This window comes from Alosa pseudoharengus, unplaced genomic scaffold (genome assembly GCF_046254945.1).
Source record: "Alosa pseudoharengus isolate Yale_2024_CS ecotype anadromous, Long Island Sound unplaced genomic scaffold, YU_APseudo_1.1 YU_APseudo_1.1_scf_2, whole genome shotgun sequence".
Classification (NCBI taxonomy): Eukaryota; Metazoa; Chordata; class Actinopteri; order Clupeiformes; family Clupeidae; genus Alosa; species Alosa pseudoharengus.
The window spans coordinates 25,322,577-25,346,831 of NW_027468663.1; the positions used below are offsets into that span (position 1 = coordinate 25,322,577).

Genomic DNA, 24,255 nt, shown 5'->3' on the forward strand with positions numbered 1-24,255 from the left:
GTTAACCCGTGACTTCTGCAGTGTTTGCCTGGTCACACTCTGTATGCTGACTTCAAATAGTTCGCACACAGTGGGGAGGGAGAAGGAAGTCCAGGAGCTGTTATGAAGCTTCAGGGACATGCTGCTCCATACTCCCTACAACCTCCCCGCCTCAGCACGCACACACACACACACTGAATCAGATACTTTTTGGACTGGATGCGGGGAAGCTGACCTTGGACACAAAGCTGAGGCACAGACTTGTGAACGCGTGGGGGGGGGGGGTATGGCCATAGCCACATTGAGAAGGCTAAGGATGACCAGTCACAGGACTGTGCCTAAGACAAAAAGAACTAACAGAGCATAACTAAAATGTACTGATAGAAGGCACTGTTCAGGACATCATACAAAGAAACCTGGACGCACAAATTACCCAATGAGTTGGTCATCCATGTATTGCTGGTGAATCTGTCTATAGGTCATTTTTTGTATACTTGCAAATATTTTGGGGCTCATACACCTGTAGGCCACAACGAGAGGTTACATAAACACAGTCGATGTATGGTACTTAAGCTTTATTTTTAAACAAAATATCTTTCATGCTAAACTGGTTTGCTGTTGAGCTTATATGTGCTGCTACCTTCTTGTGCAGCTTATGTAATTTTACATAACACTCCTGAAGTCGCTATGAGAATGGATTCCTCCCCATGTCTCTCACCACCAAACCTGAAACGTGAACACTGACAGTTTCTATGTCTGGGAAAACAAAGTCCTGAAGGCAGAGAAATAACTCCTTCAATTACCCACCTGGTCCTTTAAAGGAAAGCGTCTGATCCCCGAGAAATCTGCGCAGAGCCGCGGAGGCCTAGCGAAACTGGCCCCCAGACAGGCTCCCCAGGGCCCAGCGTACGGGGGCGTGCACGCAGGCACAGATCTGCGCGGGATCGCAATGTAATCCCGCCGTAAGGTCCATTTTATTAAACACAGCGTTTTCATATGCGGCCACACTGTGATTTCTTTACCCCCGCTCAGGTGTAGTGTGCAAACTTCAAACACTGTGGGGATTTGCGCAAAGCAGCCCTCTGGTGTATGGGAAGGCCATGGATAAACCACAGGTCTACCCCCCAACCCCATGTGGCTGTAAAACACTCTGGCTCACGAGATGCATGTTGTTTTTGTTTTTGAAATACTCATGACATTCTTTCAGGCCACAGGAAAAGTGTTTCACATACTCTTGAACACACTATAATTGGCCTACTATTTACTGGAAATAGGCTACTTTCAGTGAAGGTCAAAGCACTCCATGAACACGTCAACAGTTTTCGAGGGACGGTGGACACACCGCTGATGACAACAGGCTGATGAAATGGAAAAGCTGAGGCAGTTGTGACCTCTGGGAAACTCAAACAGCCCTTTGAGCGGCCCGACGCAGCCCAGCCCACTTCCTCTACAGCCACCAGGATAGGAGAGCCGCCCAGCCTGCCAGGCACGTTTCACCAGCACAGAGAGATAAACTTTCATGTTTATAAAGAAAAGGCAAAAAAAACGAGAGCCACATGTGACTTATTGTCTTTGTGTAATTTGGCCAAAAACGACCATCCCAGAATAGGCGAAAGGCTAAAGAACTGGACTTCCCACCTGCGTTTGTTCTGGATGAGTCAACGCGTTGTGGTCTGTTAGGAGGTTCAGATAAAGCCAAGGCAAAACAACCTTAATGGAAACATGGGAGGAACTGCTCCAAGGGCTTGCTTTCTCCAATCTTATGCAGATGCTGCTCCAGTTAGGGGAGCACCTCCAAGAGCTGATGTTTGGAGCCAACCATCCCCCCACCCGAGGTCATAGGTCCCTCCGTCAAGAGCCAGGGGGGCCACAGGTGGTCCCGTGAGCAGAGGTCAAGGGCAGGCAGCCCGGGCTTCAGGATCTACGTGAGGGTCCTGTCTGTCAGTCAAACAACTCAGGAATGTTATGTTTTATCATGCAGCTGCATTTTAGAAAGCTTCCTTTTGTTACTGACAAAATTAACTGTTTTTCTTTCTTCAGTGTAGATCACCTGATGACCTAGACTGTAAGATATTTTTCTGGACAAATCTGCAATAAAACTAAACCCTTTGTTTTGAAAAGAACATCTGTGGTTATAGTCCAGTGGACAGAAAGGTGAACCCGGAAATGTTGAGTACACCAAAGTTTTATGATGGAAATATATAGTATGGGTTCCCAGCATGCAGAAACTGCCGGATGCTAATTTGCATATGTTGGGCAATTTGTGTAATTGAGCTAATTAGCATAAATTAGCATAATCACCTATATTGATCATATTATAAGAGCTGCTTGGCCAAAATGGACCATGTTAGTGAGTTTTTGGGGGCGATTTTTGGAGGATAAAAATGATCAGTGTTTAGGAATAATTTGGATCCTCAAGTTATTTCTGAATTCCACAATCATTTTGGAAATAGCTATTCACTGGCCCTCTGCTGTGACTCACAATTGAGTAACAAAGGGAAGAACTAGCCTCTACTACTCCTCTCTGTCCTCATCCGTTGTCCTGTCGCCATCTTCTCCAGACTCTTCATCCCTGTCCTTCTGCTGTTTTTGCTGTGTAAATATATTGCCACATGTAACATCACTGCCTTTGCAGAAACAATAATTAGTACAGGCCAGGCCTGCAGCTGCACTTTCCAGATACATGTATGCACAGTTTTAACCCAGCTGTGCAGTTACAGCTGATAACATCTAACAAATCAGGAGGAGCAACAGGACTTGAATCGAGGGTGGGCAAGTTCCTCGCCTTTCTTCATACCTGTCTTCTAACTCCCTCCAAACGCGGTTATATCCACAGCCAGTGGATCAGGACGGTCTGCTGCTTTCCAAAGCAGCACCTGTAGATGGGCACGTTTTCCATGGAGGAGCAAGTTGCGTTCTGTAGGAGACAGTGTCTTCAGTGCTGGAGGAGCCGGGAGTGGGAGACTTCACCGCCAGGAATGAATTACTGCACGGGCCTACCAGGCCCGGCCCAGGGGCCCAAGGGGTCAGGGAGCCCTGAAGCCCAAGCCTTTGCATGAAATCATTGCCTCAATACCAACACATCAGGATGTAGGCTATGAATCTGATTGAATTTAGTATTGGCCATCCCCAAAATGCACCAGAATACAGGAAATCACATCAAACAAATTAAAACATTTCTGAGGAAGGACCTCCAAACCCCCCTTCCACATATGCGACAATTAGTGGGGGGCCCTTAATACATCTGGGCCCAGGGGCCCGAAAGTTCATAATCCGTCCATGCTCACCGCTAGGTGGAGGCCCAAGCAAAAGGATCCGAAGAGAGCCCTTGTAAGGGGTACTAAGAAGCTTACAGAGGCCTTCAGTAGAAGCCGCGGGATGAGACCAGCCGTCGCCTGGGCCTGGCTACGGGAGGAGTGCTAGCCTGAAAAGGATCTCGATGCAGTGGACACGGCGGAGAAGGGCTTCACGCGACCTTGGAAGATGAGGTGGTGACGCCGACCTGCTTCACCATGAGAAGACCTTGAGCCCCTGGCCCCGCCAGGCAGCTTTAGGTTGGAGTTGGCGGTGGCCCTGTCTGCGGAGCAGAGCAGAGGTGGAGCGGCAAGGAGGTGGTGCCTTGAGGATGGACGGTTGGCGGAGCCGTTTGAGGCACGACGGTTGGGCAGCTCCGGCGGAAGGGCCCTCTGAAAAACGGAACTCTTAGCCTTTGGGTGCGTGTGGGAGGCACCATGCTGTGCGGGTGCCTGTTCTTGTTGGCCTGTTTGCTGGCGCTCTTTAGAAAAATAAGGGGAAAAAAGTTTGTTGTGTGAAATCCAATGGCACGAGCCAAAGAGAAGGTCTACGTCTTGGCGCGACCGTGGCGGAGTGGAGCGGCCGGGAGCAGCGGAGGACCGCTATGCGACGAGGTAGCAGAGGAGGGACGCCAACGTCAGTAGCTGTAGCCCGATTGCGCAGCGTGGTCTGGCTACGATGGAGCTGGAGTGTGCTGCCTCGACTGGCGAGACGACGGAGCAGAGCGTTGGAGGTGCGGTGCCAGTTACGGTGTTCAGTGGTGGGGAGTCTGTGCCAGTGGAGGCTAGGCCCCGCCAGGTGTTGGAGGAACGTTGTGGTGGTGCACACTGCAAAAGTGCGACCTGAAGGCGTTCTCTGAAGGGAGCTGGGGACGAGTGGCGACAGGCCAGGTGACTGCCAGCACTGCCCGCATTGGGCTGCTGGTGGTTGTGGTTTCCCTGGGTGAGTAGGGCTCTTGCGGTGTGTGCACCCCACCTGCTGTGTGGCAGTGCCAGAGACTTTGCTGGACTGAATGTGCCGAGGACGGCAATGGCTTGTTGGGGGAGCTGTGTAACGTCAGTGTGCTGGACTGTGCTTGAGATTCCCACAATGTTTCGCGCTGGGGATTCTGGGAGAACTTTGGGGTTGTTATTATGTGTGCTTGTGCCTGTATGGTGCGGCTGCGTCCAACCCTATATGTGTAAGGTGCGAGTGTTCTTGACTTCCCTGGCGTGTGCTATGTTCTGTGCCGATGTCCCTGCTCCCGACCTTTAATAAAGCTTTTGATTAGACAACGCTGTCTCATCAATCATTACACTATTAAATCTGCTTAGCATCATTAGCATGCTGCACATATTTGTTAAAGCTCTTGCATTCAAGTTGAGTGATCATCTCAATACCAATGTTTCCCAAAAGGGCTTGTCCCTACGAGAAGAGTATTACCTTAAACACACATGAGGAAACTTAACAGTCCAATCAGTAGACTATGATAAGCTAGCCAACTATGCTTCTTTGTGTACAATATTTCCAGGTTTCAACCAGAGAAGCTGAATGTGGTAGAGTTGTAATAGAAATAGTAGGCCTAAGCTATAGGCTAATCAGCATAAAGTGTGCTGTCATAAATATCAGACATTCAGTATTCTCTCTTTTAATATCAGGATATAAAATAATACATATATATTATATTGTAATCCTCTGGTGTTCTAAGGTAGGCTATTGAAATGTCTAGCCCAACCCCTCCAAAAAAATAGAGGTTCGTATCAAACCGTGGGTCAAAAATTGTGATACGAATCTAATTGTTAGGTTGGTGTATCGTTACAGCCCTACTGTATATCGCTACAGCCCTATCCTCCAAAAATCTGTCTAAATTGGACCAAAAAAATTTAGCAAAATCAGGTTAATGAGAGTAAAAACGTGACCAAACCAAGTTAAAATAGTGATTTTGAATCTTGAAAATGTCAGATATGGACTCAGCATCTCCAGTAACCCCTAAAAACATACTATCATTGACCATTTTGGCCAAGCAGCTCTTATAATATGATCAATATAGGCGATTATGCTAATTTATGCTAATTAGCTCAATTACACAAATTGCCCAACATATGCAAATTAGCATCCGGCAGTTTCTGCATGCTGGGAACCCATACTATATATTTCCATCATAAAACTTTGGTGTACTCAACATTTCCGGGTCCACTATGGGCTGTCCACCCGACTATTGACCTCTCCAGAATAAGTCCCGCCTCCTAACTTCCGTATCCATCCAACTTCCGGGCGTGGATTGTCTATGGGAAATAACATGGCGTTTTGAAAGATCGTACCTGTCAAACTCTGTAGGTGACAAAGTAGAAAAAGCTGCTGGGCAGATTGGCCTACACACTTCTGCCATCTAGTTTCCACTGGATTTTTTTTATTTTTGGTGCCGTTTAAGTAGTATAGTCTATAGTATACTACTTAAACGGCACCGACAATCAAGCTCACCAGCTTTTTCAACTTCGCTACCTACAGATGTTTTACCGGTATAATATTTCGAAACGCCATGTTATTTCTCATAGACAATCCACGCCCGGAAGTTGGATGGATACGGAAGTTACGGAGGCAGGACTTATTCTGGAGAGGTCAATTATACTGTGCTTCACTGCTTAAGATATAAGTGAAACTTTGTGTTTCAAATACGTAGTGTGTAGCCATTTACTCTGGCTAGAGAACACCGATTGCATTCCTCACTGACATCCTTTAGAACTTTCAGACATTTCCAGCATACCATTCCATCCCAAGAATAGATTATTATAACAATGTAAACTGATCAGCCCATCAACCCAACATGCTGGGTTGATAGGGATAGGTGAGTGTGCTAAAGCAGGGTACTCCGTATACGGCCTGCGAGGGCGACATACAACCCCCCCTCTGCACTCCACCCAGCCTGCCTGCCTGCTGCTCTGCTCCAAATGAGGGAACTGATCTCAGAGCACAAAAATGTCAAATCATATGTGTATGGAGCCCCTCCCTGGCCTCAACAAAACTACATGGGACCCCAGTGGCCTCAATGACCATCAGAACCGCCGGCCACCAACATACACGTGCACACACACTTGCTTGAATCTCATACTGAGAACAACCCCACAGGTACCACCTACATGCTGTGTCGGCAAATGCAGGCAAAGCACGTCTGTGCATTCCTAGAACATGAAAGGCTGTGCTATTCTGACACCTAGTGTTCATATAGCACAATGCAATGAACTGGGCATACTAGCTGCAATGCATTTAGGGGGAAATGTAGCTTTTAGAGTTTCTTTTATTTTTATAACATAATTTCTTACTCACCATAGTGTCTGTGGCCTTTTGTGTGCCCGTGAGCAGCTTGCATGTCATCTGTGGAGATACTGCACTACAGCTGAATGATCGTCTCGGGGTGGCCTATACTGTATCTAATCCTGTTCTCACACACAGGCATTAGTATTTTAGCCTGGAAAAATCCAAACTCATTCACCAAGTGACTAGAGTCTGGTGACTCATGATTGGGATTCTTTTCCATTGCACTTGCATCGCGACGGGCACCAACTTTGAAATCATTGGTCCAGCCTTACCAAGCAGATTGATCAGAGATTCCTGACGTTACTTCCTACATCGCCTTAACTTTACAAACTGACAATGAACAGCACCAACAGTCAGGAAACAATGCATGTGGGTCTACATTTGATGTAAATATTTTTGCAGGTATTGCTGCTACTGTTTAGCACAATACATTTTGGTTTCGTCTTCCCCTCTCGTCGCTGATTGACCTGACATTTTTCTTGTCTGAGGGAAACGTTATAGTGAATTATCGTGTCCCAGACTACAATCTCCCTGAAAGAAGATCTAGAAAGGTCAGGGCCAGGCTATTAGTATCTAGCAAATGGTCAAATTGGGGGGGAAAGAGATCAGCACATCCCATGCAGTCAGACACCAGATGACAGTAGCTCTGACTAGCAGTGAAACAGAGGCCTATTCAGCGCATCCTCATATCCTAAAATTCAATTACGTAGGATTTCCCCGAGATGGCTTGTGGGGTTTATTTTCTGCTGTTAACATGTGCCTGAACCTCCTGCTGGTCCTCTCTCTGGACCCAGACTGCCTCGAGGCCAACAACCAAGAGTCCCTACTCTTTGGTTTTTAATGGGTTTCAGACAAGAAAGAAAACTAACAAGAATCTGTGTCCAACTGCTAATTGTCCCACACACCAGACTTTTTCTAAGGCCACCCTCTACTTTCAAACCTTAATTTACATTTAATTTAAAAAAGGAAATCTCTTTCTCCTAGTCAGCTTTTTTCCCTTTCATGCAATGGAATGCTAGGATGGCGAAAGGCGTTGCATAATGTAAATTATTTTTTGTGGAAGCACATTTTTAAGGTTTCTCTCCATTATTGAAACAAATATATTATTCCACATTTTTTAGTTTGATTTTGATGCATTGAAGTATGCCTTCCAAATATGAAAATCTAATCTAAACGTGCCATGCTGTGAAATTTTTATTTTATTTTTCCTTTATTTAACCAGGGGGGGTCATATTGAGACTAGCCTGGGTGCCATTGAGACTAGTCTCTTTTTCAAATGGTAATGCTGAATTAATGAAACATATAATTTATTACTTAACCCTTGTAAGATGTTCGAGTCTGTGGGACCCGTATTCAATGTTTGCTTAAAGAATAAATATGCTTTATTATATAATTTATATATATTATTTCTCCTAACTCAAACTCATTGGCCTTGGCTCATTTTCTGAGGAACACAAAACACAACTTATTTTCAATGACTGCACACACAGTACACCTCCCCGACACACATAACTATTACATAGGAGGTGTTTGGGTCTACTAGGTGCTATGTACCTTTACTGTGTCCTCCAACTAACTGGGCCTGCAGGGTATGTGGGTGTCTGAGTGTCTGAGTGTAGGTGTGCTGAAATGTTTTTTTTGCACCTGCTATACCAAAATTGTTACATTTCAAGCACTTACACCTCTTCTGATTAAGTTCTAAGAAATAAGCACCAATAATGAACACAAATCTTGTTTCTATTTTACTTTTTTTTTATAATGGCATTTCCTCATTTTCTCACAAAAAACAAAAATTATAATATGATCATAAATGTGATCTCCCAGGGGGAAATGGCAAATATGAACCATAAATGATGTCTATATCACTGGGAATTGAGCTAAAGTAAACATTTGTTGAGTATTTTTACATACATTGTTGAATTTGTATTGATCTAAAAGCCTATAATGTGGTGGGTCCACCAGACCCAGGCTGTGTAACAAAAATATGAACACCTTACAAGGGTTAAACAGGTTTCTAAAACATGATCAAGCCATTTGTAATGCCCTTAAACAGGGTATAAAAAGGTGCTTTTGTTTGACAGTAAGATACCCTGTTTATAACTAGTAATACATTTTTCTTGATATGAATTATCAGTGTCCCTTTACTTCAGTTTAGACTATGAGGGACCTTCCTTTTGGCAGTTACACCCACATTTCCTTGACTTCCAAAAAATGAGACAGTACGTCAACCAAAACAGACAAAACAATTTTTTCCCAGTACGTTTATTGCTAATTAATTCCTTTTTACCCTCCTATCCCACCTGGGGCATGTAAAATAACAATGTTCATCTTTATTACAAAATTGCAACCAACCAACAGTCTCACTGTAACTGTACTAGCAGGTCCAATTTGAATCTAGTCATCTGACACCTGGGCACAACTTCTGCCTAGTCTCATCAAATCAGTTTACTGCCAGTGGAGCTCTCTGCCATCATCTCGCAGGGTAGAGAGGGTGGGAAGGGGCCCCATCTTGGAGGTGTGGTTATGATGATCAGAATTTTGACATGATCAGGGCTTAAAGCAAGGAAAATGTCTGACTAAAATCAGAAATCTTCAAAGTCGTCTTATATAGTTATCTATTTTGAAATCTTAAAGTCGGTCTGGCCCACGCCTATTTTCAGGCACAGCATCTGACAACTTCAAGCCCTGATGGGCACAGGGGTTACAACTGGCTCCCCCTGCAAGCACCATTACCATTGGAAGATCAATGAAGTAGTTTCAGATGGTTACACGGATGGGAATAAGTCCATGTTAGGAGGGAAGATAGGAAACCAAACACAACCATCACAGTAGAGGGGACCAAGGAAGAGCAGGGAGCTCCATAGGCATCAGCTGGTTTGAAATGATCACGGACAATCATTGAACCAAACATCCACATTATTGATTTACAAGGATTTGAGCTGCTGTTAAAAGAAATGCATGTCCAGTGATATCTACTGCCATATGTACATCTAACTGAACACAGTAAACCTGAGACAACCAGGATGTTCAGCGGGAGAAAATAAACATTTTTTTTTTTTTTTTATCTTCATTTTTATAAGGTAAGTCTCATGCAATACTGCCAGTAGTGGGCTATTGCCAACGTGATTAGAAGCAGTCATTCCAATTAATAAGATCATTTACCTATACATGTTGTTGCCATAGTCATCCTGATCTAAACAAGTTTGTATTCAGTTCAAACAGGTGTACAAGATGAAGGAAATAAGGCAGGACACTGAAAAGATCTGGTAAAAAAATTTAAATAACAAAAAAATAAACAACAAAAAAACCTCCATCATATCTATGAAACCAAGTAGGGCAGTTGCCTTCCCTCACCTTATTCAAGAACATTAATGAACAAGACCATTTGAAACACCACGCTGGGTGTATTTTTCTTGTTTGAGTCAAAAGTGCAGCATGTAGGATTTAGTGGCAACTAGTGGTGAGGCTGAATATTGAAACCAACTGAATACTAGTCCACGTCCAAACGCGTAGAGGCAATGGCGGCCAACAGAGCCATAGAAAGTCCCTCTAATGCAACTGGGGAAGGAGACCTGTTCCCTATGCTTAGGCAAAGGGCCCCCTTTTAAAGAGACAAAAACACTATTCGTAGTCACCAATGATCATACACTACAGAACATAATTATAAATCCTACATACTGCACCTGTACCATATACAAACTCTTATCATGATATAGCAGGTCCAAACACGGGGAATCGGTTGATTTTTTAATGAATGGTTGTGGTCAGGAAATGCAAGCACACCCATACTTTCCAATGACTAAACAAGAAATGACTTGCTGGGACCTAAGGTGAAGAAGAAACCATCTGCCCTCAAGGTCACAAAACCAAAGTCTTCACAGAGGAACACGCCAGGAATGGAAACTGATTGGAAAACCAAATGATTTGTCCTTAGTGTCAGTCTTGGAGAAGAGAAAAAAAAAATGGCAGCAGACACGCATACAAACATTGTCATGTCCATCAAAAGCAAGCGCAAAGGAATTTCAGTCAATGAGCATCTCCGACAGACCTCTCGATATTGTAGTGTTAATGCTCTCAGGATGAGTACTTTAAGTATTTACAAGTTAAGATCCAACAGTGCTATGAAGGGGCCAAAATGTGTCCCGAGATGCGATACAGGCCACAGAACATACATCAGATAAATAAGGGCCATCAATGACGGCAGTGAAATCTATGCCCATCCTCACAGAAGCTTGCTTAGATCCCAACTCTACATTTTGCACAGCCCATGTGAGTTTCAAAAACCTTATCAAGTGGAACATTCCAGGTCCTTACGCAACACTCCATGCTAGGATATCTGCGATGTACGCCTTATATTTGATTTTTTTTCATGCAAACCATGTAAATACTAATGTTACAACAAAAGTGGAGGGGGGAAAGTTCCATGGGGTACAGTGTGAATTAGAAAGAAAAAAAAAAAAATCCACAGACAGAATTGGTCACTGGAAGCAATCTGCGAACATGTGGGTTTTTAACCAAAAATAATAATAATAAAGAAAGCCAAACAGCTACTTATCTATCTGTTAATACCCCAATGGTAAATGGGTGTTGGTGTATTTTGTTGGTGCAGTGTCTTGCCAGATTGAGGGGGAAAAACAAATAAAAGATAAAGACAGTTAAGCTCTATAGCAGAGTGCAAGCTTTGACCTCAGTGGTTTAACTGAGAGCTCTACTTCTATGGCTCCACCTAAGATATGCAGTGACGGGGTAAGGAATGCTTGATAAGGCTTCTGAAGTTGTGAGTGCCATTAGTTTTCAGCTTGTGCTTAACCAGTGGCTTCCCAAGACAAGAGGACGCACTCTGCAAATCACAGTGGAATGAAAACGTACGGTTTTGGTTGGGGCAGCAATCAGATTTACTATTCAACATTTTAAAACAGCAACTTTCAGAATCTCCTAATATACAGCCTTCTACAGGTGCAGAAAATAAAACATGTTGACGCTCTACATACAGTACATGTTGAGCTATGTTTAGTTTTTTGGGAGCTACACACTTGCATACAACAAAGCAAGAAACTAAGGTACCAAACTGAGCTCTCAAAAAAAAAAAAGAAAAAAAAAAAAATATGTTCCTTTTGAACATCAAGTGCTCACAAAATGAATACGACCACAATTTAAACTTGAGCTACAGGACTTCAATATTACACATGAACTGAAGATACCATTGCTTCAGTGTAATTTTAATATACAGTCTATCGGCCACTACAGGAAGGAAAAAAGAAGAGTTTACACATTAACCTCCAAAAAGAGCCAGGCTAATGAAGTGCTAAGTGTTTATGACATTGAAGTATGGCTTAGGGCACACTGCTTAAGTGTAGTGGTCCTGCAGGGTCAACCCATTGCAAATGGGAGCACTGTTGCCTCAAGACTGGTCAAGTGAAATGTCACCATACCCAATCAATAGAAAAGAAAAAACGCAATTCCTCTATATTCTGACAGGTAAGGGGGGGATGCAATTATCACAACTAACGTAATTACTGCAATCTAAGAAACAATCCCCACTTCTGTAAAAGCCCAAGATTCCAGGGGCCAATTGAATAGTCCTTGAACTGCTCTAGTGGGACAAACATCAAATACTGAACTCATGAACGTAAACAAGGCGACTTGCAGCGCCTCAATTTCTCAATCAACGTGGAAAAAAAAAACTTGAAATACTTTTTGAAATAGTATATTTTTTTGAGGGGAAGGAGGGGGTTTACAGTTAATGTTAACTCTCCTTAGTCTGGTGACAAAAGGCCTCGAGTGAGAACAAAAATGCAAATATTCATTTCTCCTGGCTGCCTTCTCCTCAAGCCCATAACAAGGTGCCAGTGCAACATTCAAAAAAAAAAAAAAGAGCCTAGCTACCTAGATGACCGATACAGGCTTTGAGCATGGTGGTGGTAGGTTTTGTTATAGTTTTTTTTTTCCAAATACAGACCGCCACACCAACTTTTTTGTTGTCGTAAATCAGAGGTAAATTGTGCATGGGGCAAGCTCATCCGTGGCTGTTTCTTAGGTTTCGTTTTCTCCTTCATTTTATTGATCTAGACTAAGAATCTGTTTAAGGCAGACTGGACCGTGGGGGAAACACTGCTGCCAATCAGGTGGAACACACTGGCAAGGTGATCACTGCACCGTTGCGTCTGCTTCAGAAAGCTTGCTACCTACGACCAAAATCAGTGATGGAGGTAGGTTTGGGGAATGTGTCGGGGGAAGGTGGTAGCTCGGTGGCATAGGGCACGGGGCAGGACTGATCTGAGCAAACATGCCGGGACTGAAGCCTGCCATGACAACAGAGATGCATCCGCTGGATGAAGTGCTCTCGCAGCATTTCACAGCTTCCGAAACCAAGCATGCTCCCCACCGAAACAAGGAATGACAACACGGCAAAGAAGGAAAGGAATGATAACACGGCAAAGAAGGAAAGGATACACATTTCATGTACGTTAATTTGTGTTTTTCAAAGGGAATGTTGATGCGGGGAGGGGGGGGTGCAGTGGATATTAAATGATTGGAGTGGAACAGAATGGGAAGGGTGGTGGTGGTGTGTGTGGGTGTGTGTGTGTGTGTGTGTGTGTGTGTGTGTGTGTGGGAGGGGGTGGTGTGTGTGTGTGTGTGTGTGTGTATGTGGTGGGGGTGTTGATGAGGTGAGAAGGAGTTGGGGGGGGGGGGGGGTTCAGGAGATGGTTCGGGAGATAACCAATTAGCAATCAGATTAGGAGACGGTATGGGAGAGGGTCCAACGCGGTTTTGGGTTTGAACTGAAATGATTCAAGGTTGTTTATCCAAGGCCGTAGCTTTGGTGCCACTTCAAAACCAACACTTTATACTTTCTGGTTATAGGCGTTAGCCCAATTAGCCTGCCCCTGCCTGGTTACTTGGTCATGGCCTTGACCGCAACAGCACACTCCTCTCCCATGGCAGACAGGACAGAGATCTAGAGAGAGAGAGGGAGAGAGAAAGGGAGAGAGAGCAAGACAGATTAACAATCAAAGATAAGCAAATTTCACAATTTCTGACTTTTCATGTGATGAACTGTAAATTTCATAAATTTGATTGCCATTCTTTCAGTGTTATGTTGGTAAATACATTAATAATTTGACCTAGATTTGGCAGTTGGTGGTCACATCTGGGGACATTTAAAGATTGAGAACAATCAGCTCAAGAGTCTAGTAAGCTGAATCAACAAAATCTATATCTTACTCCAGGGCAGATAACAGAACGAGTGGTTTAGATTTAGACAACCTTCTTAACAACTAACATCGATAGGCGAGATGGATTCCAATGAGATCTGTTGCTCCATGACTGAATTACATCAGAAATGGTTAAAGTTGGCATTAGTAATCAGCTCATAGCAGACAAGTGACAAATGTCCCAGGCTTCTGCTTGGACTAGTGAGTCATTGGAGGATACTAGTCAGGCCCCATATGAAGAACATAAAGGAAAAAGAAATCAGTCGCGCAGGAATTTGTCACATATGCTCAGTATTCTGTGCACACCTGACAAAGGGAGTAAGTGGAGGCAAAGGGTTGTGGTCCAATAGTCTTTCAGCTAACATTATATAAAATAGACAAGGCTTTAATTTGTAAAATTGATTTGAAATATTTTAACTAACATAGACTAGGCTACTTCAGACCAGGCAACTGAACGTTTCTTAAAGGCAGCATCATGATATCAATCGTAACTGCTTTTGTCTCTGAACACAACAAAACGCACCAGCCCAGTTTAGGAGCAATTAATTCAACTGTTCAGTTATTCACATTAGCCTTTGCTATACTGATAAAGTTGCCCTTGCTATACCGATTAAGTCTGCCTATTTGCTCCATCTTTTGCCGATCTAAATGTTTCAAACTGGATGTATACATCTATAAATGACAGAAAGGAAGGAAGGAAGGTCCGTGCGTCATTTGCATCTCTCTCAAACCGTTAGTCCGATTGACTTGAACGTGGCAGGTGTCTTGCTACAGGCATGAGTAAATGCAGTGCCAAGTTTGACGTTGTTTGGATAAGTAATGCAAAAGATGGAGCCTTTCTCCGCCCTACTGTAGCCACTCTCCCTCTCACACGGCACAGGGCAGGGTCAGAGACAGAGAGGGTAGGCGGAGTTTCAGCAGCACTGATTCAGGGCACAGTGTGGGTCAAGATGCAAGATATTTGGATGATTATCATGTCTGACCTCAACAATACAGACTCCATGCAGTTTGCTTACAAAAATGGTTTCTGCGGATTTTGCAACACGCCAACAAACACGGGTATGCAGTGGTTATTCAAAATGACGTAAAAATGATGTGCAATAAACTGACACTTCGAATAGGCCAGGCTACTTTGGACTTGAGACTTTAAATAAAGAAACGACAATTCCGACTGCAAGGTCCCAAATTGAAACGAGCGTTAGGCTAATGGTCCCGAATTTAAGGACGTCAAAGAATGCCACACAGCTAGACGAGTGGCAAACAGAGCGACACGTCACTTATGCTACCAAAGACTTTTGAGTGACATCGTTGCAAATCTCATGATGCATCTTTCTACATAATGGTTTGTCTTCTATATCATTAAAGGACAATATCTTTATATTGTGCATACTGTACACTTTACTACACTTACAATGTTACTGTTACTAGTCTGCACATATCTGTCTATACTTTTCATACTGAATATCTATATTTAGTCTGTTTTATATTATTAATATACTCATAAATCATATACAGTACCCTCCAGAATGATTGGCACCCCATACTAAAGTTGACTAAAATCTGGTATGAAAAATAATCTGTTGGTGATTTGTTGTAATCTCACAATGAAAACAAATAGGAAAAATACAACCTTGAAGGGAAGCAAATTTGTTTTGAGAAAAAGGAAAATATCATAAAGAAATAAATATTTCTGCTCACAATTACTGGCACCCCTGCTTATAATACCTTCTTAAGCCTCCCTTTTCCAATAAAACAGCTTGTAATATTCACCTATGACACCCCATAGAGTTGGAGAATACAAAGCAAGAGATTTAAGACTGTTGGTCTTTACAAAATCTCCCCAGATCGTCCAGATTTCTAGGTCCACACTTGTGCATTCTCCTCTTTGACTCACCCCACTGTTTTTCTATGGAGTTTAGATCAGGGGACAGAGATGGCAATGGCCGAAGCTTGATTTTGCGTTCAGTAAACCATTTGTTTAGATTTTAACGTTTGTTTTGGTTCATTGACCTGATGAATGATCCAATCATGACCAACGTTTAGTATCTTGGCAGAGATTGACAGATTTCCTTTAAAAATGTTCAGGTTTTTTTTATGTTGTTCGTGATACCATGCACCTTAATTAGATTCCCAAGGCCTTTGGGAATAAAAACAGCCCCACAATAGCACAGCCTCTCCACCACGGCAAACACACAAAGTGTTCCTAGCTAAAGAGCGCAATTCTCATGTCATCTGACCATAGACCACACTTCCAGACAAAGTCACTGTACCATTCAGTAACTCCTACCGTTTACATTGGTAATTAAATGACTGGACAGGCGTTTACCTAGCATGCCTTCTAAATAAGCTATTAGCAGTGAGGTCACTTTTGAAGATTGTTTGGGGGACTTGGTGACCCCAAGATGACACATTTGTCTAACTTTCCAATAGTGGTCCTTATGGAATTTTTTGCCCATCTTACCATCCTCCATACTGTATGTGGGGGTAAGATAACCTTGGGTCTTTGTCAAAGCATGTTTGTTACATTTCCAGTTGATTAGAACCTTTTAATCATTGTTTTAACTCTAAATATAGGCATTTTCAACAAAGTACCTAGTTTTTAGACATTCACTGACTTACAAATTTCCACACTTTCTTTTTATTTAAATTTAATGTATTCTCTTGTCTTTCTGATGTTCAAAAATGACAAGAGGATTTAGCCTCCGTTTCACTTTATTTTCATACCTTAGTGAAAAACAAAGTAATAAACTACCTCTGAAAGTTCACAGACACTCTGATTAACTTAAATAAGTTGAAATTAGATAGGGAAATGCTTCTGTTTTGTATGTAAGATTTTCTAGGGGTGCCAATAATTGTGAGCAACAGGTTTTCATTAAAAATATTTATTTCTTTATGAGATTTTCTTTTTTCTGAGAATAAATTTTCTTCCCTTCAAGGGTGGATTTCTCCTTGTTGTTTTCATTGCGAGAGTACAATGAATCATCAAAAGATAATTTTTTATGCCCATTTTCAGTCAACATTACCAAAGGTGCCAATAATTCTGGAGGGTACTGTATACACTTATAATGTTACTGCTACTACACTGTCCCATATCTGTAAATGTTGTTCAAACATTGTTCATACTACATATCCATTTTGCTCTTATAAGGTTACTGCTAATACACTGCAGATATTATATTTAATTTATATTACTGTAAACCATACCACTTTCTTAACTGCATACTACTGTCTTCACTGCACTATGTTTTATACTGTTTATACTGCACCACCTGTCTATACTGTGTCTATTACATTGCACTTTTTGCACTTCTGGTTAGATGCAAACTGCATTTCATTGTCTCTGTACTTGTACTCTGCACAATGACAACAAAGTTGAATCTAATCTAATCGTGAAATTACCGACATGGCAAACACTCACTTACTACTGGCTTCACAATTCAAGAGTTTGAAGTAGGTGTTTGAAGCAAACACGAAACAAAACCTTTAGAACAGACGAGAACTGCTCACCATAATGTCTTCATTAGCTTCGAATTTGCTCTCGATCTCTTTTCCCAGGTCACCTTCTGGCAGTCTAAGGTCCTCACGAAGATCTCCGTTGTCTTTCAGGAGGGTGAGGAACCCATCGGAAATGTTGACCAGCTGTGTGAAAGAGCACATGGGTGAAGCTCTAATCTTATTCTTAGCGATATTATATTCTTGGCTACACGGGTATCCTGTGTTGGCCATGCAAACCTTTAAGGCTACATTTTCATTGTCCGTTAAAAGTACTCATTCTAAATTTTTGCTCACATGTGGCATGTGTATTATGGACGTATAAAACAAGAGAAAAAAAAAAAAAAAAGACATGGATTTGGATGCTCTCAGATCATTTTCAGGTCTCATTCATACCTGGAAATAAATCAGATCAGTCAGACAGATATTCCCCTTTCATTTAGACTGGCATGTCATTGGAAAAAAGCCCAGTCTTCTACCTTTACACATTTAAATTACTTGATATGTTACTTTCATGTGCACAATTGGCAGAATTTTGAAATTCAAATGAAGATGGAAACTGCACTAAGGAAGGACCAATTTGTATTTACTTAAATTGTGACCTTCTACAGCTACTTGAGATTAAAGTAAACAACCAGCCATTGAAATAGCACAATAATGCAAGCCTGCATTATTTCCTGCGTTTGCTTTCATTTTTGTAACACATTTCTTGTATGCATGCGAGCTGTCAAGTCTTAAGCAAATCAGTAAACCTGTAAAAACACATATCGCTGATAGTAACTTTTGAAAGTAAATGTATAGGTGTGTGTGTGGGGATCTGTGCAACCGCTGCCAGTGTAAATGCATCCTTAAACCAAGACATCAGGCTTAAAATGGGGTGTTCTAAAACAAAGGGTACCCTCTTGCAGCCCTGCAATGTCAGCTTAATGCATTCCAAAGGGAGAACAAATCTCCAGTCCACTAATGAATATATGTGAGGTGTCTGAGAGCTGCATTCTCTTGAGGAACGGCCCCAACTCGGTCAGCAGCACAACTGACAGGTGTGGAGGCGAAGTCATTAAGACTTTGCTGGTATTTGTAACAAATCACTCAACAACAGACATCACCAAAAAAAAACGTCTAACATCACATTATCTTAAACTTGTGCAAGCTGTGAAGACTGATGCAGACTACAAAACTGAAACAAGCTCTTCCTCCAGAATGTCAACATAACATACATTTCCACCCAAGCACAGCACCTTAAAAATAGACAGCTGGTACATACATGTTACGATTAGAGATGCACCGATATGGAATTTTAGGGCCGATAACGATAACCGATATTTATTGGTTTGTTGTAGATAGATAGATAGATACTTTATTGATCCTCAAGGGGAAATTCAAGAAAATTGTGACCGATACAGATACGATAACCGATAATATTACTCTTGAAAAAAAATTGTGAAAAGTGATTTCAGGAAAGCATTTAATAATCATAATTTTATTGCAGTAATTTTACCTACCACCAAATGATGGACAAAACTCATAATAGTCCTCAATAGTACGGCAGTCAACAACATAACAGTAGCCTAGCCCTACAGTATGTGTGGCTCCTTTAAGTGAACCTGACGTCAGTGAATTGCGAGTGAGTGGCTAGAGAGTTTGAATCGTTTTCATTTAGGACTAAACGCTCATAAACGACTCGGCTTGGAATAAGCTACAGTATAGCGACCAAATCAGAGTTTGTGAGGGAAACTTAGGTTTAGTTTCAACTGCGGGTAACTGAATAAAGCTGCAACTCCTCAGACTGTATCTTATGTCCGTCTACTCTGTTGCGCACAACCTGCTGCAGCAGAAATTAAAGGAGTTAGCCCCGAAGGTTTTAATAACTTATTATGATGACCTGTCTGGAACTGAAGCATGAATGGTTAGCATATTTCTAGGTAATAATACAAAACCCAAGCTAAAGTAATGCAAATATAATACTAAAACACAACTTAGAACTAGGTCTACTTATGTACTCGTCCCACTAACGAGTTTGTTTATTTGTTTCCCCGACCAGCGCGGTAAACACACCAGCACAAGACGGCTCTAGATAGGGCTGAGCTCCGCTCTGTTAAGGTTAAATGGCGGATCATTCACGAGAGGATTTTGAGATGCACAGATTCCCAAATGAACGCATATCCACAGATTTTGTTAGAGTGGTGAAATACATTCACACCGCTGACATTATATTGAGGAAAAAGTATAGCCAACCAAGCTCAAGTAGCTCAGTGTAGCCAGACGGACCTTACATAGGCCTAAATTAGGACAAATATCGGCGCAAATTATCGGCCAGAATTCTGTTATCGGACCGATAATAATATTTTCATTTTTTCACTTATCGGCTAACAATATATCGGCCGCCGATATATCGTGCATCCCTAGTTACGATTATTGCTACACATTTCCCTGTCTGGTCCTACAGCACAAAAGTGTCAAGTCTTGTGCTTTGAGAACCAACCACTTACTTCTCTTAGAGCAGAGGCCAAATGTCAAATTACCCATAGTTTCCACAATGTGATAAGGTCTACATGGTTATACATTGACAGGCTGAAAAGCAGGAAAAACTTGTGTTATCAAAAGTTATTTTAGGCCATTATAGGTAAACATTTTCAAATCTTTAACAACCTGGCCTACACCTGGCAGTCTACCCCCCTGCAAGTGGGGTCGGTAAACATTTTGACCTGATTAAATGTTGTTGATGGTCCGCATATCAATATTAAGGACATTTTTGCCGCACCTAAAGACATCTTTTCCCAAAGTTTTAGGGAGTAAGCCTATTTTATATTTCAATCACCAAAAATGATAATTATAGTAACTATTATTATAATAACTATTATTGGAAGATAATAGTAAAGATGTGCTTTTCCTTGAGGATAGGCATCACATCTATGAAAAATACCAACTAAACCACTGGAAACTGCAATAGAAAGAGGTAATGTGTCGTCAGGGTGTAATGTACACTTGCGTGTGTCAGCGTGTTTGAGTAATTACCTCCCACCACACACACACACCTTAGATCTGGCCCTGGGATATGCTTGCTTTTTGACCAAGCGTCGCAGACGTTCCCATACACAACCAGCCGTGTTGTGACTGAACCTGTGCTACGTTACTATGTAGGCACAACATGTGTTGTGACAGAACCTGTGCTACATTACTATGTAGGCACAAGATGTGTTGTGATTGAACCTGTGCTACATTACTATGTAGGCACAACATGTGTTGTGATTGAACCTGTGCTACGTTACTATGTAGGCACAACATGTGTTGTGACTGAACCTGTGCTACGTTACTATGTAGGCACAACATGTGTTGTGACTGAACCTGTGCTAGGTTACTATGTACTGTAGGCACAACATGTGTTGTGACTGAACCTGGGCTACGTTACTATGTAGGCACAACATGAGTTTCCAGGAGGGCTCCACTGGAGATCAGACCGCAGAATTCAGACCCAGTCATAAACAAAACTGGTCTTGCATGCTTACCTGGTAATCAACCCTTTTAATATTAGGAACATCCATGTTGTGGGTGGAGGGGCAAATATCTTCATTTTTCTTTCCAGTGAAGATATCAATTCCAACCATATGGACCTAACAAATTCCAAACACATAATTAACCATCATTATTAATGGACAGCCATTTCAAGTCCAGTTATTGGAGTTCACATTCTGGGCCAACTGCCCATCATCTCACCTGACCTCTGAAATCACAAGCACAAGCACATTTTCAGTGTTTACCTTGGCATGACCATGCTTGCCAGTCTTGGAGGTTGACATTTCCACTATCTTGCATGGACGTCCTTTGAGAACGACAAAGCCGTTCTTGCGCAGGGCGCTGCATTGCATGGGGTAAGTTGTGGAAGCCCCAGAGTCTCCACTGGTGAAGTCATGATCATGATCTGCCATGATGGTAGGCTAGGTGTCTGGGCTTCTGAAATCAACAAAACTAAATTAGTCACGTGCTTTCAGCCGCATCAACCCAGTGTCAAGTCATGTCAAAACCTCAAACATTCTTGCAACGTTTACAGATGGTGGTGCCAACTAAACTCTATTTGGAATACAATGTTGACACATAAGCGTATGTAGTGTTCTAGTGGTGCAGTCAGACGCATGGCAACGGGTCTGACCGTATCCTGAAGGAAGCTGCTGATTTAGCTAACCTATGCATGACAAAAAGCGAAAGACCAGGACACAGCAAGGATAGGTGACCTGAAATTAAGCTGTCAAACTAAACAAGGCTAAGGTTAGTTCGCGAAACTAGAAACTTGCAGATGACGTCAGACCAACATGTCAGCTGAACATGTCAAAACTTTGCCAAATGTCATGCAGGCCAAACCGCTAAATTGAGTCCATCTGCCGAGTTGACAAGCAAGACGGCGAACGTAGCAGGAATGTTACAGCTAGCGAGGGGGGCGATTCCAGGATTTAACGTTAACGTTACCAAGCCGATTGATGGGTTAACGTTATGCTAACTTAGCTGGAGTCACGCGGCCTTCATTTAACACATATCTTCGACAACACTTCTACTCCACACCGTTTCATTTCATGACTCATACAGAGACTTGCTAAATGCACTGCAAGTTAATGTAACAAGTTATCTTATCAACCAACTTAATTACAGTGCTACATTTGACATGGCAAACAGCTAACGTCGAAAGCTAGAATGTTCAACGTTAGCTCGGAGGTAACGTTAAGTCAACTGCAACATAGTTTGCTAACTGATAACGTTAGCCTGTTAGCGCAAAGTAAATCCCCTCTTAAACAGTTAGCTAGCAGTTGCAGAATAAGTGCAAAATACAGACGTCTTGTAGCTCAACAGCTTTGCGGGTTCAGGCTGATCAATCAGACAACTGTTTAGAAAAGTGCAATGGCTCGTTTCAGTTTTAAACTAAATATTAAAGTGTTGTCGAAAAAGATTAACGTTACAAGGCCGCATGGACGTTTTTCACTTCATCAGCTCGAGGGAGACAAATAATAGCTAGCTAGTTAGCACGACTCCACACCCTACCGCGTTCTTCGGACAAGCTGCGTGGACTGGGGACAGGCGACAGTTGTTTGCATCGGTAAACTCGCACTTTTGTGTTGGAAAACTTTACTTCTCTGCATAGCAAATATTTAAATGAAGATTTCAATGATAGCAATAACATAAAATGCGAAGGGAGGCATGCGCCATGCCATTTCTTACCTTCCAACAAAAGGGGTCCTTCAATGCGTAGACTCGTCTACTTTTACTGCGGCAGGTTTTTCAAGAGGGCGGGGTTTCGCTTAGGATTCACTTCCGGTACATGACGTAGCTGGAAAGAAAAGCTCCCAAGTCTATTTTTAGTTTTGAACCAACTTGCCACTAACAAAAAAAATCAACTTTATGGGTGATTCTCCAACTACAGGCACTTTTGTGTCCTTGTGGTTGTTTTTGTGGAAAAATATAATATTTTTGTTTCAATCATGTCAATTTGCAAAGGCCAGATCACCAGCATCCTATAAAAAATTAATCATGCCTATATATTCTGATTTACTGCTCTTAGAGGGGCTTTTATCAGTGGATTTGGCTGTTTTGAGCTTGTCCCCAACCCAGACTTGTAACCTTTAACTGTTAAAATACACTAAAAACAAATTAAACCTAGATGATTTTGTACCATGTTTGTTGCAAGAAAGAGTTAAATAAACACATACCATTTCAATTTCTAATGCAAATAATATATTTATACTATTTTTTAGGGAAAACATCAGTGTCCCTAGGTTTTCCGTCATTTCCACCACACAACCTATTTCCAGTAATATATACTTTTTTACCTAAAAATGTTTATTTGTTTACCAGGGGAAAACATAGTGTTACTAAAGAGGAAGGTTGATGGCAAATATCAGAGACATATGGTGATCAGAAACTGAAGAAAAATCATTGTAACCATCACTTGAGAATAGAATATTTTTATTCAACGTCATTTCCACCACAGCTGTAACTTTGTCAAAATATGCTAAATAAGTGAAAAAAAAGCATAGTTGTGTGTATTTTGGATACATTGTGCCCTATCTCCAAAAGTATCTGGGTATGGCAATGGAATGTGATTATATATGGCTGAAAACTGGGAGAATGTCATTTCCATCACAGTCATTTCCAACACAAATTGAGGTCATTTCCACCACAAAGTCAGCAAGACAGTGATGCAATGTCATTTCCACTACAGTCCCCACAGTCATTTCCACCACAAAATGACCATCACAACATAGGTTTTAAGGGAATAAAACATAATTCCAGGTGACATAGACTTATACTATTTTCAGAAACTATAATCCATACTTCATTATTAATAGAAAAACATGAGCAACTTCAAGCAATATACATTTAGTTCACAAAGTCTTAGGATTTGTTATGTGGTATGATTAGGTAGTCATAGACATGGTAACTGATATATAATGTAACATAATGAATTATATTGTATAATCTGTAAATAAAGGACATAATTTGAGCTGTGGTGGAAATGACATTTTTCCTTTACGCTTTAGAAAACTGATAAAAAATAACAATATTCCATGTCATGCAATTGTGCCCAGTATCATACTTTGTTTCAAGACATATTAATGAGTGTATCAATGATTTTGAATGTGTGTTTGGAGATAATTAATTTTCTAAAAGTTAAAAGGCCAAAAGTGCCTGTAGTTGGAGAATCACCCTTATATAGTCTGTGTGTTTGTTGGCCACTTGTAAGTCTATGTTTTGTTAGTAAAGCCAACATGCCAGGTTTGGAAATTGCACAAATTTAATTTTGTAGACTAATTTTCAACCTCCTGCAAGCATTGATCTTACAGACATGAAGCAAACCCAGACGAACCTGGGGTGTGTTTCCCAAAACCATAGTTCCAAACTAAGGTAGCAACTTTGTTGGTTGCAATGCAATTTCCCATTGCCAACCAACTAAGTTGCTAACAGGTTAGCAACTATGGTTTTGGGAAACACACGATTA

The 24,255-nt window shown here is 41.8% G+C and overlaps 1 protein-coding gene across 1 annotated transcript; it reads right to left on the bottom strand.

Annotated features, from left to right (window-relative positions):
- Positions 1–9,824: 9,824 nt before the first annotated feature.
- Positions 9,825–22,540, bottom strand: eif5a2 (eukaryotic translation initiation factor 5A2). Its single transcript, XM_076294295.1, has 5 exons — positions 22,479–22,540; positions 21,032–21,224; positions 20,780–20,884; positions 17,289–17,420; positions 9,825–13,525 (listed from the first exon to the last, which is right to left on the bottom strand). The coding sequence occupies exons 2-5, from the start codon at positions 21,197–21,199 to the stop codon at positions 13,463–13,465; spliced, it is 468 nt and encodes a 155-aa protein (XP_076150410.1). The 5' UTR covers positions 21,200–21,224; positions 22,479–22,540; the 3' UTR covers positions 9,825–13,462.
- Positions 22,541–24,255: the final 1,715 nt, after the last annotated feature.

Coding starts and splice junctions, on each gene's coding strand:
- eif5a2 (XM_076294295.1), bottom strand. CDS start 21,199: ATGGCAGATCATGATCATGACTTCACCAGTGGAGACTCTGGGGCTTCC. Junction 17,421..20,779: donor TTAAAAGGGTTGATTACCAG/GTAAGCATGCAA, acceptor TCTTTCACACAG/CTGGTCAACATTTCCGATGG. Junction 13,526..17,288: donor AAGCTAATGAAGACATTATG/GTGAGCAGTTCT, acceptor CTCTCTCTCTAG/ATCTCTGTCCTGTCTGCCAT.